Source organism: Gallus gallus, chromosome 9 (assembly GCF_016699485.2).
Source record: "Gallus gallus isolate bGalGal1 chromosome 9, bGalGal1.mat.broiler.GRCg7b, whole genome shotgun sequence".
Classification (NCBI taxonomy): domain Eukaryota; kingdom Metazoa; phylum Chordata; class Aves; order Galliformes; family Phasianidae; genus Gallus; species Gallus gallus.
In genome coordinates, this window is record NC_052540.1 from 10,477,521 (window position 1) to 10,495,698 (window position 18,178).

Genomic DNA, 18,178 nt, shown 5'->3' on the forward strand with positions numbered 1-18,178 from the left:
TTGCACTTAACTTCAGAAAGCAGCTCTCATGAATTTGATAGACACAAGTGTTTCAGAGGTCACTACATACCCAAGGATTAGACTGGTGGAATAAATGGAATCAGGTAGGGTAGTATGCGACATAATCCCTTGTTAGCTGGACATAACTTGCTGCGCCTTCCAGTATTCCCCCTTCTCTGCTTCCATAGGAGATGGGTTTCTCAATTCCCTTTCCAGAATTTATAACTTTCTGGCACATAAAGTTAAAATCTTCTCTTAATATTTCATCACTAGGAAAATGTGCCAATCTACACTTGGCATTTGAGTGAAAATGCAGGAGTGCAAAGACAAAAAATAGTGAAGAATATCTTATCTTCCCATAGAAAATACAGTTTTGTCCATTGATCTCTTTTTAGAGCTGACCTGTAGAGATTTATGGTCTGCCCACTTTCAGCAGACTGGTAATTTCACTTTATCTAGCAGCATCCTGCTCAGTCACTGATTTACTTGTACCTGAGCAAATCAGCCCAACACAACTGTACTTCTGAGGAACCCAATGCGAAATCTAGACTACAGTGTCCCAAGATTTAGAAGCAGATATTTGCCTGCAGCTTTTTGTGAGGTTATACTAGCAGCTGTAAACAATTCTAGCAAAAACTGCACAGAATCAAATAGCTTTTGATAAGGTGCTAGCAGTTCCATTTTCTTCTTCACTGAAGATATACTGGACAAATTAAACTTTATATATATTGAACTCAAGAACACTGTTTGACCAAATCCTGTTGGCATGGAAGCGGTGTCAATTTTAATGCTACAATTACTATGACTGTAATCAGGTAAATGATGATGACTTAGAAATACTACCATTAAACATCACTGACACTAATAAACAAACAGTAAGAACACAGAATTTGTAACAATGTTTAGTGACACTCAGGACACTTGGATTGAATGAAAACTCTCTAAATTCTGCATTTTCACTAAATCTCTTTCATCTTATGGCAATGTTAAAATAATCCTTTGCCTATGAGAAGATCTACATTACCTTCTACTGTCAGCTTCTGTAAGTTTCAGATTCTTAAAATGTAATATTTCTCTTTTATCAAATGTTCAGCAGTGATTGACTGGATAATAAAGAATACATGGGGACTAATAATTATATGGCATCCTTTAGCAGACGTTCTTAATAGAGTTTGAAATTCATGTTTAAGAACCAAAGATAGGCTTTAATTTGATATTAGTATATGAAGAAAATCATACCTGTCTTTTTTTCTCATCTGCTCTTTAGAACAAACGATAAGGTATTATAAGAAATGCAGAACTCAGCAGTATGGCCTCAAACACTGCCACTGTATACTGAATTTTATCACTGAGCTATGAAATTTTAACAGCCAGTAGAAATTGTAAGTAAAATTATGCAAGACTGGAGGGAAGAAGCATTAGTCTTTAGGCAAATAACATAACTTCACAGTCTGACTTAAAGTTTTATATCCCATTTTGGATTTTCTTGTTAGTTTTAGCTTCAGTCTCAACTCACTGTCTTGTCAGCGTGCACTACAGCTCACCAGTCCGTACTGAAGGTCTTGTCATATTGTAAAAAATGTTACAGAGTGCCTTGGAATAATTATATAAATGAACTGAAAAGTCATCTCTTTTGTCCAGTAAATAGCAATAAAAATGATTTAATTTGGGAGCAAGGCCCTCCGTCTTAGCAACAATATCCATGTATAATGCACTAAAGTCATACATAATTATGGTTATGCTGTGTATGGTTTAGTGAATTTTCTTCAAGATAATGCTTGGGGGGGAAGGAAAGAAAAGGGGAGTGCAGATCTCACCGAAATGGCTATGTGTGAAAGGGTCATCTATGGATTAGAAAATAAATTAGAAGAATTCAAAGGAATTTTTGAACTGTAATATTGTCAGAGAGGCTGAGGATTTGGAGCTTATGGGGGAAGAGAAAAGCAGAATAGTAAGAGTGCATAGAACTCAGTTCTGCAGTGAAATATGGAATTCTTTTTCTGTGTGTTCAAGCATAGATTCAGCCTGTTTTCACTATTCTGTTTGGAACTGCTGAATGACTGGAAATAAAAGCATGAAAACAAACAAAGCCAGTATGCATTAAAATTAAATGTTGGTTATTTCTGTAGTTGAAAAGATTCATATGTAATTAAAATTTCAATGGCCAATCTCTCTCTGGCTATGTATCACTAAATCATGCAGATGAATCTCTGAAACAGCCTTGTATTCAAAGTTCAACAATTATATGCAAGAGTAGTAATAGTATATGGAGTTCAGTATTTCTGCAAAATTAAAAGCAATTCCATAGTAGATATAAATGCTATTTTTATAATACATTCACCAGAGAAAGGTCCCCTTCTCTGCTAGAATATTTTCTCAAAGCATCAGCCTCTCAGCCTCCCTGATATGAAGAAACACAATTGAGAAGACCTATTCTGTTCAGTAGCTAACATTTCATTCTGGAAGTACTGTCCAGAAACTTTTCTGATTTAAAATCTGTAAGAGCCTGACAGTTGAACTAATACTGTGGCCAGTATTTTTTTCTATCAAACTGTTATTGATAGAAAATTGGATTTTTGATTAAATTGATTTTGAGATGCGTAAGAAGAGGTAAAAGTTTCTGTATTCTCTTTCTAATGCTTAAAACAGAGTAAGTGCTGAAAAAGTTACTGGATTGCATAATGGAAATTGTAGCACTGGACCATATATTTCCATTTTGTTCCAGGAGATGGATTTTTCTATAGCCTGAGGTACTTGGGACATATAAATCAACATTAAAAGTGAAGCAAACAACATTCAAATGACTTGTCACAGGAACTAGGGAGCAACAGCCTAGTCTGACATTAATCCTTGTGCTGGAAAGTATTTTCAACATTGCAACACCATCTCTCTGGTACTGAGAACAGCCCCATGCTTTTCAGCAATTGGTACTACTTGTTCAAACTAAAACAGGTCACGTAGCTTTTCATGTTTGAGCTTTCAATAATTAAATGGAAATTATTTTTCTAATTACAGCAGATTTTTAAAGTAGAAATTAAGTGATGTCATCACTAAAGACAGTGGGCTGGACTGCAGTTTTTAGTCCTTTTACAAAAATCCACACGGATCTAACCTTCCAGAACACTTTTCTCTTATTTAGCAGAGCTCTTGGATTTTCTTAACCTTGTGGCCTCTTTCTATGGAAATTGATCTAAATTATTATCTCCTTACCCTTTATCTCCTTGAGTGACATTTCGGGTATCTTGGGAAGAACAGATTATTACATTTTTGTTCGGCCAGAGAACTGTTAGTTTTTCCCCAGAAAAATCTCATCTTTCCCCTATTGAAGACATAGACCTTTTCAGTTGCACTAACAGAATTCCATCCAGCTATATTTCAGAATCTGTCTATTCCTTGTACATGTTGCAGACAGACTGTTACTTCCATATCCTACCTGTTTAGTTCTCATTTTGGAATCTGATGAGAGATTGTTGTAGGTATAATGGGCTTGTGTGACTCCACAGAAAAGAACTGCAACAATACCTGAAATGCAAAGAAAAGATGATTAGCAGCTTCTGTTTCCTTTCTAAGATTTTTCAAAAGGCTGCATAAAAAAGGTTACTAGATTGCTAAAAGGATTTTTGTAACAAAAGAACTGTAAGATATGCTTTATAAGAACATATTTCTTATAAGAACGGATTTTTTTCTGTGCTAAATAGCATTGCCACTGCTGTGAATTTGCCCAGCAAATGTGATAACCTGTTTGGATAATATCTGATCGTAATCTCACCATTAGGCAAGATTAACATAATTACAATATGAAGGACTTCAGACTAGATGAAAATTTTGGTAGGGATGGAACTGAAAAGTCTATGATCTTTGAATACTTTCTCCTCAGTGCTGAGCCTGCTCCTAACTCACTGGAACCATTGAGTTACATCACTGCAATGCAGTATTTTAATTAGAGTAGCTGATATGACTGTAACCCCAATTTTTTCCAGCTCTGGAAACAGGAAAAGCAGAACCCACACAGAAAATAGAAATTCAGAAATTAATGCCTACAATTGACCACATGTAAGTGCCCGCAGAAGAAGAAAACTATGTACCTTTCTTAAACCTGGGGCATATCTACTTTGGTAATTACTTGTGCCACAGCTCAGGGCTTGTTCATGTTCATTCCAATCACCATTTCCATGAAAACCTCCACCCACATTTCTTGAAGCTCATAGAGCTTTCAAGTTCTGTTTGTTTTCTTGACACACACCTCGACAACATCCGCTGGTTCTGTACAGGCCTGTGATCTTCAGGACTCTGATAGCAGGCAGTTTTCTGCCATCCATTCCACAGTGTTTCAGATCTGCTTTTCAGCCCTTCTATTTGCTGCCTCCTGTCTAAGATCTACAGTGTGTCCTAATTGGCATTAACATTCTTCTTTGTGGACCATTCTGTGAATTGTTAGGTAATTTTTAGCTCTTAGATGCTGATGTGTACTGAAATAGCACTGGTGAATTCTGGAAAAGGCACTGAAGCCACAAAGCAAACAAAAATATACCAGCCCAGGGTTATACAATGTGACTACACAGTGACTTTACATTTCTAGAATTTCACAATGTTGAATCAGTGTGAGCTGAATCATATAAACCAGTTCTACTGGAAACAAACAATATGAACTAAAATTGTGAAAACAATCCAGTTCTGTGCCATTAATATTGGACTTGAATCTGGATAAGACTTCCTTCATCTACTCCAGCGTTGTGACTTCTGAAATTAAAAAGGCTGGCAAGAAGGGACTTAGGAGGACAGAATCTAAAACAGATGTAAAACAATCTGTTATTTCAAAAGGATTACTAGAAGTAGGCCAAGCTTAACATAGTCGCTCAATAGTTTCTTAAAAGGTTTATTCAAACCTCTAAGTTTGAACCTAGTCTTCTAGTTTTAGGGACTGTGTGGTAGGTGAAATATCCTCTTCCTCTGAATCAAGGTAGAGATAAGAAATCATGAAAAAGGACAATGCTGTCTCTTTCACTTGGGGGAGTACGTATGGAGTAAAAGCACATCAACACATACAAATTAGTTGTCAATATTCTATCACTTTTCTCAAGTTCCTGACTCTTTGGGTCGCTAACTGCAGAAGTATTGTCCAACAACATTCAACTGTGTTTTAGTTGCAATCCTCTCTTGCTGCAGGGAAGAACAGAGGCCAGGCACTAATGTGCACTTGATGAAAGAAAAAGTATGGAGGAACAAAATACTAATACATATTTAGCACTGGGGAAGAAAATGAGAAAGCAAGTCTCTTTTTTCTTTTTTCTTCCCCGTGAAGTAGCATAAATGTTTTCTTTGCATCTGGGCTTTCTTTGTTATAAACTTACCTGAATTTTTTCTACATTATACATTCTCTGTAGCCAAAAGAAATCCTACTGAGCTTTAGCTGCTGTCTTTGTTTATTGTGCGTATTTTCTTATGCCTGTTTTGATATGTATTTACTTATTCTAACTGCACTAAGGCACTAAAGAAAGTTTACAGTGAATAATATTGGTGGTGATGAGACTGTAACTGTCCAAATATGCTCCAGGGAGTTCATTATTCTTACTGAAGTATAACCGATCTCTTAATCAAGACTAAATCTTTTTTTTCCCCCACTAAGTGCACTATTGTGCAGATGGAATCTGTGGAGTTTGTAAATTCTCGAGGTGCTCTCGTATGCAATGAGATGCTCAAACAATGAAGTTCCAGTTAAAAAATCATGACTAATCAGTAGTAATGTTCCTAAGTACTGCTAGCTTCGGGCTCAGTAACAGGAAAAGAGGTAGGAGTTTGTGGTTCACTTTCTTCTATATAAGTCATCACTGTGCCAAGTCTAGCATTTTAAAAATTGACTATTAAATTCGGTGAGGATTATACGGTGTTTTTTGACTGCTAAGAAACTACTAACTATTGGCAGCAAGAGAACAGAGAGAGTGACATAAGGAATAAAATGCCCTGAATCTGATTTTACGAAAGGAATAAATTATCTGAACCACGCAATTATGCAAGCATAGAAACCAGAAAACCAGGAACACAGTGGAGTATTTCAGTTGCTACAATTGGAAGCATAATATGTATTAGCTTGCCATGCCTTTCACAATGAATGCTTCATTAAAAAGCTTGCAAAAAATTCCATTTGCTTAAAAACGATTACTTAAGGGTAATCATCAATTACATGGTAGCGTAACTATAAAAGATAAAGGAGCACAGTACCTCAAGAGGCGAACAGGGGTCTTATTAGTTAGATGGAACAAAATGAATGAAATCTGGATTTCTTTCTTTGTAAGACTATAGAAGCTGATTTCTGAAATGAGTTGGATTGCAAAATAAAATATGGAACATATATTGAGTTGTCGAATTTTTGCAGGCATTTTTCGTGGAGAAATAGAGAACAAATGTGATAGTGCTGGAATTGTAAGCAGGAAGAATTTATTAGATACAGGGAGGCAGATAAAGTGAGGTGGTCCGGTGGTCCCTTCTAGCAGCCTTTGGCAGCCAGTACTGTAATTTCAGGGGCCTGGGGTCTGGCTCAATTTCAGTGTTGTTAAAGTCTCAGTTTTAGTTACATTTTTTAAGTGGCAAAGTCAGTGATTACAGACAATTTGAATACTACACTTGCAGTGCAGGTTAACATGAGCAGAAGTTTAGAGATGAAATGGGAAATGAGCCATTGAATGTATTACAGCTGCTCATCACTCTATAGGTAAAGTTACTGACAATTTTCACTTGATATAAAAAAGGAGAAACCTCCCAATACAGTTGATAGACACTAGTGAAGTTTCAGCTGCGGCTTAATCTCTTTGAAGAAGTTTGATTAAGCATAAAAGCATACCACTGTGCTTGATTTTTGCTCCTTATCTATCAGAGAAACCACTTATTAGCTCTTAATGTAATTTGAGATCTTATATTAGTTTTGCTGAATACTTGTATTTGAAATTCCTGTTGAGGCAAAAGCCAGTAATATTCACGGATAATATAGGAAGGCCAAATGTTAACATTTGTAAAAATAAATAAATGCTAATCTTAAAATAATTTCTATGGTGAGCAAAAGAGAATAAATGCCCACTATGTAATAATTGCCACAAGTAGGCAAAACAAATATGCCTTCATTTTTCAATAATTGGTGCTATAACGGAGAATAAAATCCCCTATTTTGTCAGAGAGGGGCTGCACATCTGGAGTGTGGTTTTTTTTGCAAGTCTAGAAGTGACTGGAAAAAATTTAAACTTCATTATTTGCTAATTTGAGAGGAAAAAAAGCTGTCGTGTCTCTAGCTGTCAGGTCCTTTAATGGTAAAAGTAGGAGTTTAGAAAGCAAATAAAACCCAATACCCCACCTTCTGGGGAAACAAAGGAGGGAATGACTAGATAAAATGTAGAATTTGTGGAAAGACCTGCATCACAACTTTGAAGCATTCCAGAGCTCCAGGGATGCCTCTATAATGATTCCCAACATTCACAAGCCAAAGTACTACTGAGAGGAACCAATCCTGCACCAGAGACAGAGAAATGTAGGAAAAGACAATACTGAGCACCAGATAATAGAGAATTTACATAAATCAAACAACATGGATTTGTATTTATGTCAGAAAATCTCCACACAGCCCAGAGGGCATAGTCCAGTGCAGTCTGAATCTGTGAGTGACAGGAAATGCATCTTCTGCATCAAATTGTTGCAGTAATAAGGCTATAAACCCAACAGCGATAATATCCCTATTCAGTTTGTTTTCAGTGAGGGTACAGAGTGTGACTAATCATTTTCTTAATCCTGAAGCAAAGGTTTAAGGCTTCTTTCACTGGACCTGCACCAATGCAGAACCAGAGTTCTTGCTTTGCTCACAGAGCTTTAATCTCTGGAGTTGTCTTCAATTGATTTTATGTTGAAGTGACTTGAGGTGACAGAAAACAACAAAAGACAGAGCTGAGGGAATCTTGTATGCCCTCATTTGAGGAATAAGCCATGATACTGCCCCTGTCTACTTCAAATATGACCAGAGCTTCAGTGTTGTACTTCTGAAACTCTGAAAGTGTTACTGCATTCAGTTTAGGTTGGAACTCCTGTGGTGAGACATGATAGGATTTATTTTAGACATGCTAGGACTTATTATTCTGTTTATCCTTACAATATTGTCTAGCAGTAACACCTCAAATTAACAGGGATTTTTACCCTCAGCTTAGTGTTACTGTTTTGATTTTGGGCAACTGATCATCAGTCTCTGTCTAATGCCATGCAAGAACATGTTGCACTTTTCAGTAAAAACAAACACCTTTCTCCTCTTTTCTTACTGTCTTAAAAGGCTGTACCAGCAGCAGCTCCCACGTTGGCCAAACCCAAGCACAGGCTGAAATATATACACAGACTAGCCAGGTGATGCTGTTACAAGGGGAAGGGGGATACCTGAAACTGCATGGAGTATTGGATCTAGCATTTATGTCAGCAAAGCATGTCTAGAGCATCCTCTCAAGTAGCAGACTCATTGCTGATATCCCTTGTGTATTACATAGATCATCTAGGACCATCTCTGAAGTCCTGTAAACAAGTAATGGGTTAGTAGTAAGTGGAAAGCCTGCCCACTCGTACAAGGAGTGGCAGAACTGCAGCTTGGGAAAGATGAAGTCTCTTTCCTTTTGACCTAGAAGCCACGCTACTCCTTCTCCCTTGTTAGTGAGGAAAGAAAACCCCAAATCTGAAAATTTAAAGCCCCAGATAATCTCCTTTTATGGAATAGCATCTAAAGACATCTAACTGAAGACAATTAGGTACTGAGCTGCATTGTGCTCATACTGCTCAGAACTGCAGAGGGAAGGATATATGATGATCCCTTCTGATAAGGATAAAAGGTGAAGAACTGGTCCCAACAGTTCAGTAAAGCAATGAAGTAGAGGATGGATCTAAGATGAATTACAGCAAATAGATGGGAGTAGTGAACAGCCACAGGGTTTAATGCGCTTAGTCAGCATTAATAAAGGAACTGGGAACTGGTGCACTTCTTCTTGCTGTCCTAAATACAAAGGTACCCCAGAACTGCCCAGTGGACCAGCTCATTTGGAGTCTCTTTTTGGACTAGATATGTCTGTCATAAATAAAATGCTTACTCATTTTTTGGGGAAAAACTTCCTCACTAGCTAAACGTGTTAGCCCTTGAATTAGAAGGTAGGTGTCAGATATATCATGAAACAGTCAGACAAGAATTGCAGGGGATTAGGGAGCAGCAGTAATTTGTAATCACAAACTATTTTCTTCATAATGATCAGAAAATATTTTTGGGCTGGGCTAGATGATCTCCAGATTGTTTTCCTTTGAGACATGTTGTCTGAGATTCACAGAATAGGTCTTTAGCATGTAAAATAAAAAGCTGGAAAGGTTTTAAGAGATCCTTTTTTTCTTTACCTATGCAACTCCCTCAGCATCTCACACATGCTCAGGAGATGCTGGGAAACTGGAGCGGTTGGTTCTGATGCTTTTACACTGCTAAATTCTATATGAGTTTGAAGTATGTATTAAATGAACACACATGTGCATTTGAATGCATTTCTGAAGATATATGTGTATCTCAGTTTACTTGAGTATCTACTTAGTTAAAACAGCTGTAGATGCAGAGGGCCTAACTGAGGTGGACATTAAATACCCACATGTCTATGAAAGATTCTATGATACTATTGACTTCTTAATCAGTTGAAAATTTTGTTAATGAGATGAATAAGCAATTAATCACAGAATCACAGAATAGCCCGGGTTGAAAAGGACTATAAGGATCACCTAGTTTCAAGCCCCCTGCTATGTGCAGGGTCTCCAACCACTAGACCAGGCTGCCCAAAGCCACATCCAGCCTGGCCTTGAATGCCTCTAGGGTAGGGGCATAATAAAAGCAAGATGTGTTTTCCTCATTTATTTTGACAAGTATTTAGTTCAAATTATTTATGCTTACTTTTCATAACCTACGAGTAAATACTCTCTACCGGAGGTTAGAAAACAGCTATATTAACACTGACCTTACTGTAGTACTCCCCTGTGATGACTTTACTCAGCAGTCACGAGTAATATACACTTCAGAGCAAATCAGAAAATGCCTAAATTGCTAAGATTCTACTGCTTAAGAATCAATTTACCATACAAGTGTTAGAGCCTGACAATACAGCTATAAGATTAATGACCATTCCATTAATTTATAACTTGTAGTTATCTGTACAATTTGTTTTGTTTCGCTAATTTGATTGCATCAATTTTACAAGTAGGATCAGAGTCATATATTGTTTGTTATATATCATGGGATATTTTGAGGTATAGGATAATTTTTTTTAATAGTGTTAACCTGTACTACTATTCATTCTCTTTTTATTTAAAAAAATCCACAAGCTCAATGCTCTGCTTTACGTACACTATACCTACACGAAACACAGCATAGCCTTTTACTTCTAAGTTGTGACATACCTTGGTATTAGACTTCAAAAGATGCTTGGTGGTTGAAGAGACGGTATGGAAAGGATTATAAGAATAAAATTATTTTTAGATTACATTATTTAATAGCTACAGGGAAATACTGATGTCTCGTGGAAATCCTTTGAAGTTCATTCAGAAAAACTGATTAGAAGAAACAGTATCCAGGGAAAATGAAGGATACTGGCGTAAGTGATGTACGATGGATTGAGTTAATATTTGAATCAAGTTTGCTGAAGTCAAAGATTTTAAACTAGAAATGCAATTCATTGAATGGAGTAGTCCACCACAGCCACTGCATGGTTATGACATCTCTTAATTCTAATAATTACTTTTGAGAGCTAACACACTTGACAATAAAACCAGATGTAGGAAAAAGGGCAAGGCAAGTAAGCTGGAGAAGACTGGAAATAATAGAGTACGCATTAGAAGCTGGGTGTGTTCTGGAGAATAACTGGTTTCCTCCCTGACTCCACGTGTCTCCTCCAACAGGTGCTTTGTGCACTACATGCCACCATTTGGGATACTGTGTGCAAAAATTGCATTTTACACAGGTTGCATTAGCGGGGGGTATGAGAAATCTGAGTCTGCTTTCTCAGGAATCTATACCTCTGACAGAACCTAAGCCACCTGAAAACGCAGGCACTACAGTAATTCTCCTGCAGAACTATAAGTTTAAAATCGTACTATGCAAAGAGGAGAGTTAGAGGTATTTCAGATGAGACTGAGAAGTGTTAAAGGAACATCAAAACTATTTAAGCTGACAAATGTACTTAGAAAACATTGCTTAGGGCTTAAGAAGCTACAGGAAAGGCTCCGTGATGTTTTTCTACCTTAACAACTTCTGAGAACAGCCTTTCACAGAACTTGAGAGACAAAACATAATTGATAAAACTTTGCTTCCTCCCAACAGTGTAGTTATATATGTATGTTTAAAATTCCTTGCCAAGGTTAGTGTAAGAGTTTCCTGTTATTCAATAATTAAGTTTTTTTTTTTATTTTAAGTATTTTATATATTGTAAAACAAAAGAGAAATAAAACACTCTTCATGTTGACTACCAGGAGAGACTTAACTGTCATCACATTTGCAACATGCAAAAGGCATGTGACAGTTTTTTCTTTTTTTCTGGATGTGCAGTTTGTTCCTCTGCATAACAAATGTAACCTTTGATGGAGCACCTAAGGCTATAAAAGGTAATACTATTTCCCTTACAAATCCACTTTTTGGATTTAATGTATAACTTACTAAGTATGCATTTTCTCCTTGATGAAGCACAATATACTTCTTAGCTAGGACTGTATTTTAAAGCATCTTTCCTTGTAAGTCAGTGGTGTAGGAAATCATTACCTCCAGTTGAAGGCAAGTGATTATCTTTCTTCTCTGGCAATTTTTTAGTAATCATATCACATTTTAAAGAGTCATTAAGCATAAAGAAACAAAATGGGCTTTTAATCCAGGTGGTATCTGATTTTCTCCACATAATGGAATATACTGCTTTCATTCAGTTCTTGTGCCCTTCACTGCATCCATTGGCCTGAATATTGTGGCAGAAATCAGGGCACAGAATTCTATATTTAATAAGGTAAAGGTGTCAGCAGATACAGGTGTAATGCTAATTTGAAAGTAATTTAATTGTGTGGCTAAGATTTAAGAGGTAGCATGCTGGTTCCACAGAACTCAATGGAAATATAACTCTTGATTTCAGAAAGGCTTTGAACAGTTTTGCAAACAAAACAGCATGGGCTGCATTAACACTTCATTAAGCAGTTTTCTTCCCCTGGCTTTCCATGACGTTAATTAGAGCACTAGATTTTAAAGGTGACAGCATCAAGACCATTAAAATGATCAAGCTATTATGAAGTTTGTTCTTTCAAATCATATTGTACAGTAGTTCGTTATCTAGATAGACTATGTGCATTTAGAACTTTTGCATTAATTTGTGTGGACTCTTTATGTTGCTAAAAGCAGTCCCTGGGTATATCCTTGACTATAATTGCACAATTTCTTTCTTAGTCTGCATAGAAAAAAAAAAAAGCAACCAAATCTGTCTTTTCACCTTTCATTGGGATGCAACAGTAACTTATTTCTTTTGTAAAAGGTATTTACATGGGCACACCAAACAAGATGAATTATTTTTTAGAAAAATCCAGAAGTGGCTGCACCCCACTGGCAATGTTGAGGGCAACCCTGTTCTCCATTTGGTCATTGGTAGTGGGGAAACCAGGAGGAGGTATCAGGACACCCAGTGCATGAAGCAGAGCACATCATCCCTAACAGTGTATGCCACACAGCACTATATGTTTTCTTCCTCATGTTTACTGTCATCTTTGGCCCTATAGTGAGAGGTAAATAGGGATTAATAATGGGACTAATAGAATGTTGGAAAATTGTACATACACAGGAGAGAAGGGTGAGGACTTTAGCCTGATTTAATACATCTTTTTCTTGCAGAATTGTTCAATGTCCGTACAGATTTATTCTTGGGGATGAAGTAACCTCCAGTACAATAACTGGCTTTTAGGAGCTTTATATCAGATGCTGCCCAAAATAAACATGCCATTTTCCCATGTTAGAGGTTTATTATGAAACTCCTTTTATTCAATAAAATGCAACGCTTACCTGTGAGACCAGCAGCTTCTGCTGATAAGAAGGCACTCCAGGACAGGAGGAAAAACAGACCTGTCTCCAACATGGGGAACTCGCACAGCTTTGTAAATTTTGTCAAGTGCTGAAACATTACTAAGGAAAAGTAAGAAGCAACTGTTTTGTAAGTTAAAATTGTCCCCATACTGACAAAACAAACAAACAAAAAAATGATGAAAGAAAGAAAGCTCACCATACTCATCTATACAAAGTGAATTCAGGAAAAACTACACTGCTTCTAAATTACTTAATTCAACAAGTCTGCTGTTTGAAGTATTTCTGTAGTTTTTGAACTAGTGCCTAATTGGTTGCATTTTATTTTCCTGGAAAAAGGTGAAAGAAACTAATTTTGTCCAGTTCTGCATTGACTGGCATTTCTTTAATATTTATATTGAGGCAAAAAAGATGAAAGTAGCTGCTAATTTCTACCTCATAGTGTTTTACGTGAATAGCTGTAAAATAAAACAAAAGGTGCAGGGCAATAGATATGCCTTTTATTTCTATTTTAGGTAGACTTACTTTGTCTTGTTTTGTAGTTGGGAGTTTGCCTTACATTTTTCTATGATTGCTGCTAGTTTGTAGTTAGTAAATACATTAATGTAGTCGTAATTTCATAATTTAACCTCCAAATACATCAAAACCTCAGTATCTCATTATTTACAAACAATAAAGACCATGGTCATGCCTAATGTTAAGGAGATTTGCATGACATTTGGAGATTGACTTAAGTTCTTTGTGGATTCTGACAAATTAAATGACTTGTCAGTTTATGATTTGACTGTTTGTGAAGTCTTGAGTCAACAGTGGAAAGGTTCAATCTGAAAGTGGAGACAGCCAGTCTCAGATATCACACATATAGATTTTCTCTCTCAAAATGAACCATAAAGGATATTAAAGCTGTGACAACTGCATAAGAGGATCCCATAGCAAATGATCCAGCAAAGATCCCCAGGAAATTTCCCACTGACTGAAAGAAAGCAGCAGCATCAAATGCATTAGGATTCTCCTTGGGACTGTAAATGGATATAGAGCTGAAAAGAAAAAAAAAAAAAAAAAAGAATGGGGGAGAGGGAGAGAAAATACAATCATGAATATAATCACACTGGTGTGATACTGGAATTGATAACTGGAAATAGACTTTTTTAGGGACTCAAAATACAAAACTAGGCATCTCTAGACTGATAGCAGATGAAAAAGCATAGCAGATGGAGACTGGGGTGGGAAACAATTTATTTTCAAGGTATCACAATGGAAATCAACAGTCTGCTGCCAGTTAGTAAACATTTTTATACTAGTAGTGCTGTAAAGAATATTGTTTCCAGACCAGCTATGCATTAATAGGTGGTAGGTGTATGAGAAATCTGCAGGAAGATAGATAACTGAATTATTTATTGACCATATGTCTGCAGAGCAGTTATATATTCACAAATATTCCTGATAAAAACTGCAGCTTTATGGCTGGGGCTCAAATGGATGATACAAATCACAGTAGGTACCAAATATCTGCAGCAGCAATCTTGTCATAAACTACCTAGTAGTTCCCGTCTTCGTGTAACCCTTCATAAATAGAACTGAAAGCAGAGCAGGAGCTAAACAACAGGAAACTTTGTGGACAGAATGAATTTTGTCCCACAGAAAGAAATTGGTGAAGCTGTCAAAGGTCATCTACCATATCCCACTTTTGAGTGCATCCCTCAAGAATATATCTGAATGTGTAATGCTGTTACCAGAGGGGAGACAGCACACTTAAATATTTTTAAGAGTTTCAAGTTTAATATTTGCCACTACTCAGTCATTGCCCATAACATTAGGAATACTAAATGTGTATGCTTTTTTTTTTGCTTCTGAAAACAACGCTAATTAAGCTACGTTTCAGATCTTTCTGGTTCTGTTGTTTTCAGTGCTGTAGGTCTTTCATGTATACTGTCAAAGAAAATCATACTATATATATATGATACATATATACATATATATATATACACATATATATATGATGTTGGCGCTGGATTCCAGAAAGTAGCTTGGGTTGCTGGAAAATGATTGGTATTTTAAGCATTAAAACTTTAGAATTCTTAAAATACATTGAATGTTTTAAGCTCTTGCATATTAAGTATCCGGTCCCATCAGTGTGATATCTTCCATCTGGAGACAAGGTTTAGAAATGCAAATCTGTATAGAGGATTTTCTGAGCAGTTACATTAATTTAGGAATTTCCATACAATATGAAGGCATGTGAAAATGGATCTCACGTTTTCAGTGTGTAAAAAAAGGCACAAGATTTCTAAAAGCATATGATGGGGCACCACAAAATATGGGTGATGAATGCATATGCCTAAAACAGAAATAACTGATCATCAAAATCTAATATGTCTAGTTATGCTGATGCACTGCCACAAAACTAACTAAATGATTTGCAGGGGAAAGTGCCATTAATATAACTGCATAAACACTGTTCCCAGAGGAAATGCTAATTGACAGTCCTCTTTCAACTGTGAATCTCTTAGACCAGGGATCAGTTACAATTTCTTGCCCTCAAATAACTTCTGAAACGTTTGTCATTCTGGCCTACTGAATATTTGTTGTTTTAGGCTCTATAGGAATTAAAGTACTATATTAAGCCATAAATGTATTTGCTAAATGGATGAGATAGATCTTCCTTTGATAGACATAGCTATTGGCTGTGATGCTGCATATGTTTAGCCTAGAGAAGTGAAGGCTCTAGGCATTATTCTATTACATATTATGTTAAAGTGGCCTTCCAGTATTTATAGGAGGCCTTCAAGAAAGATGGAGAAAGGCATGGTGAGGCACTGGAATGAGTTGTCCAAAGAAATTCTGAACACCCTGGAAGTGTTCAAAGTCAGGTTGGATAGGACTCTAGGCACCCTGATCTGGAGGAATATGTCTCTGCACATGGCAAGGGAATTGAAACTACATGGTCTTTACAGTCACTTCCAACTTGTTTCTATGATTCTGTGATTCTATAATGCAATTTACTAAGTGCATTTTGTATACTTAGTAAGGGCTTGACTTTAGTTAGTCATGTAGAGTTGAAAGTATTTGGTAATGTGACCAGAAATGCTAGAACTAAAACTTTAGGCATGACTTGACAGTAAAGGAGCCACTTGATTCTTTCTTATTTAATTCTAGTAAGTGTACAGAGCCTGTAGCTGCTAATATATATTGATTAATGAAATGTAAATTAGGAATTGACCTTCTATGTCACAAATACTACCACCGCCACTGAGTGGTGAATTCAGCGAGGTGAACCTGACAACATCCTAAAATCAGGCAAGAACTTCTCTATCAAATTGATGGGCTCTGCTTACAAAAAGGATTCTCACTAATAAAAAGCAGAACAAAAGTAGTATTGACAGAGAGTGGGAGTTTACTAAAGTTTCAGCTATAGCCATTAACTGACTTTTTTTTTATTAAGTATATTATTTAAGACAAGCAACACCGACTTTGTTAAGACCATGAGTGTTCCAGTTCACCCTCCAAATGGATTTTCAAGTATAGAAAAAGAATCCTATACTTGGTGTAGTTATTTCAGTAACAAATACATAGTGACTCATTCTCACTGGGAAATTTTTCTACTTAATATGCCCCCCAGAAATGTAACAATTTTAACCACCATAACACAACATATGCTCATTATGGCAGCTATAGTTTCTGCTCTAAATCTTTCCAGAACTCAGGTTTTCCATGTGTGTCTTTTTCCTACAGTTTTAAAAGTATTTAGTTCTATTTTTGATTTTACATTATCCTGTACTAACTTTATTATTGATTTTTCTGATCTTTTTTTTTGTTCTCTAACGCTGTCTTTTCACCCTTCCAAACATCTAAAATGCACACTAATTTACCTGATAATTTTCCTACATAAGCTATACTTAAACAGAATAGGATTTATTACCATTTATTTCATTGCTTCCCACCGAGTCAATCATTTTGCCTAAAAGTTTAACACTGGAGAGAACCATAATTAAACTTACAGTACCTCACCTCTGAGGTGTGCTACATAATACTAGACACAAGAGAATCAGGGGCAATATACATTAAAAACAAAACAAAAAACCCATACCTGGTAATACAGAAATCTCTGATATTACTTAAAATAACTTTGCTGAATGAGCGATACCTTCTGTGAGTGATTTAATTATTCAACTATGTAGTGATTTCATGAGCTACTAATTAAGAAAAACAAAATAGGTCATTTTATTCCAGAGTTCAAGCTGTTTTTAAGAAGAAAAAAAGGTTTTGTTTTTTTTTTTAATCTGTACAGATAAAGGTAGGTCACTATATCATCATGTTAGAGTTTTCAGAGAAGTGGATTGAACTTAACAGTCCCTCTTCCCTCTAAACTTTCTAACTATATAGTTTTCCTAAAAGTCTTGGAAGAAAGCCCAAAATACAGAACTATCATTTTCCCTCAAGTGTTTGAACCAGAAGCTTGGTGTAAAATTGTATACATAGCACCAGACACATACACCTTCTCTTGGCAACTTTTAGGTTGGTAAAGTCTTCCAGGCTGCCTCGTAAACTCGCTCCTCACCAAGTAATAGCAGATGAACAATAAATATGTAAACAAGTGAGATAAAGTAGGGATGTGAGTATGCTAAGCCAATAAAAGAGTATGTGAAGTAGAGACAAGCTCTGTGGGTGTCTAAGGGAAAGCAGAGGCAAACCGCTGCAGGAAGTAGTTTTGAGGCAAATATGTGGAGATCTTGTAGGTGAAAATTTCCATAGCCAAACTAAATGCCATTTTCAGACACGCATAGAATGGTTACCAGTAAGCAAAGTAAATGCACAGAATGTGGACTAAAAGAACACAGATGAGTCTTCTGTATATCCTTCTGCTTAAAGAAATTTGTCTCCCTGGACAGTATTTGTGAATATTTAGAAAAATGGGGCTCTAGAAACAAGGATTTCACAGAAATAAAACAAACTAGTCTTTCCATTATTATGTGTATAAGAACTGCAGAAAGAGTTACTAGAAGATGGATGCTTGAGTGGTTAGCATTTGAAACCTTCAATTTTCTGGATGTCCAAAGCATTATTCTTTGCAATTCATCACATTGTGGTTTTATTCCA

The 18,178-nt window shown here is 36.3% G+C and overlaps 1 protein-coding gene across 4 annotated transcripts in view; it reads right to left on the reverse strand.

Moving 5' to 3' along the window:
• The window catches only part of SLC9A9 (solute carrier family 9 member A9), a 177,119-nt gene that overhangs the window by 95,998 nt on the left and 62,943 nt on the right, over window positions 1-18,178 (reverse strand). For all 4 annotated transcript variants that reach the window (XM_015276871.4, NM_001031305.2, XM_025153339.3 and 1 more), the window contains 3 exon segments: window positions 13,980-14,118; window positions 13,064-13,169; window positions 3,434-3,522 (listed from right to left, as the gene is read on the reverse strand). In XM_015276871.4, coding sequence (XP_015132357.1) covers window positions 3,434-3,522; window positions 13,064-13,169; window positions 13,980-14,118 — 334 coding nt within the window.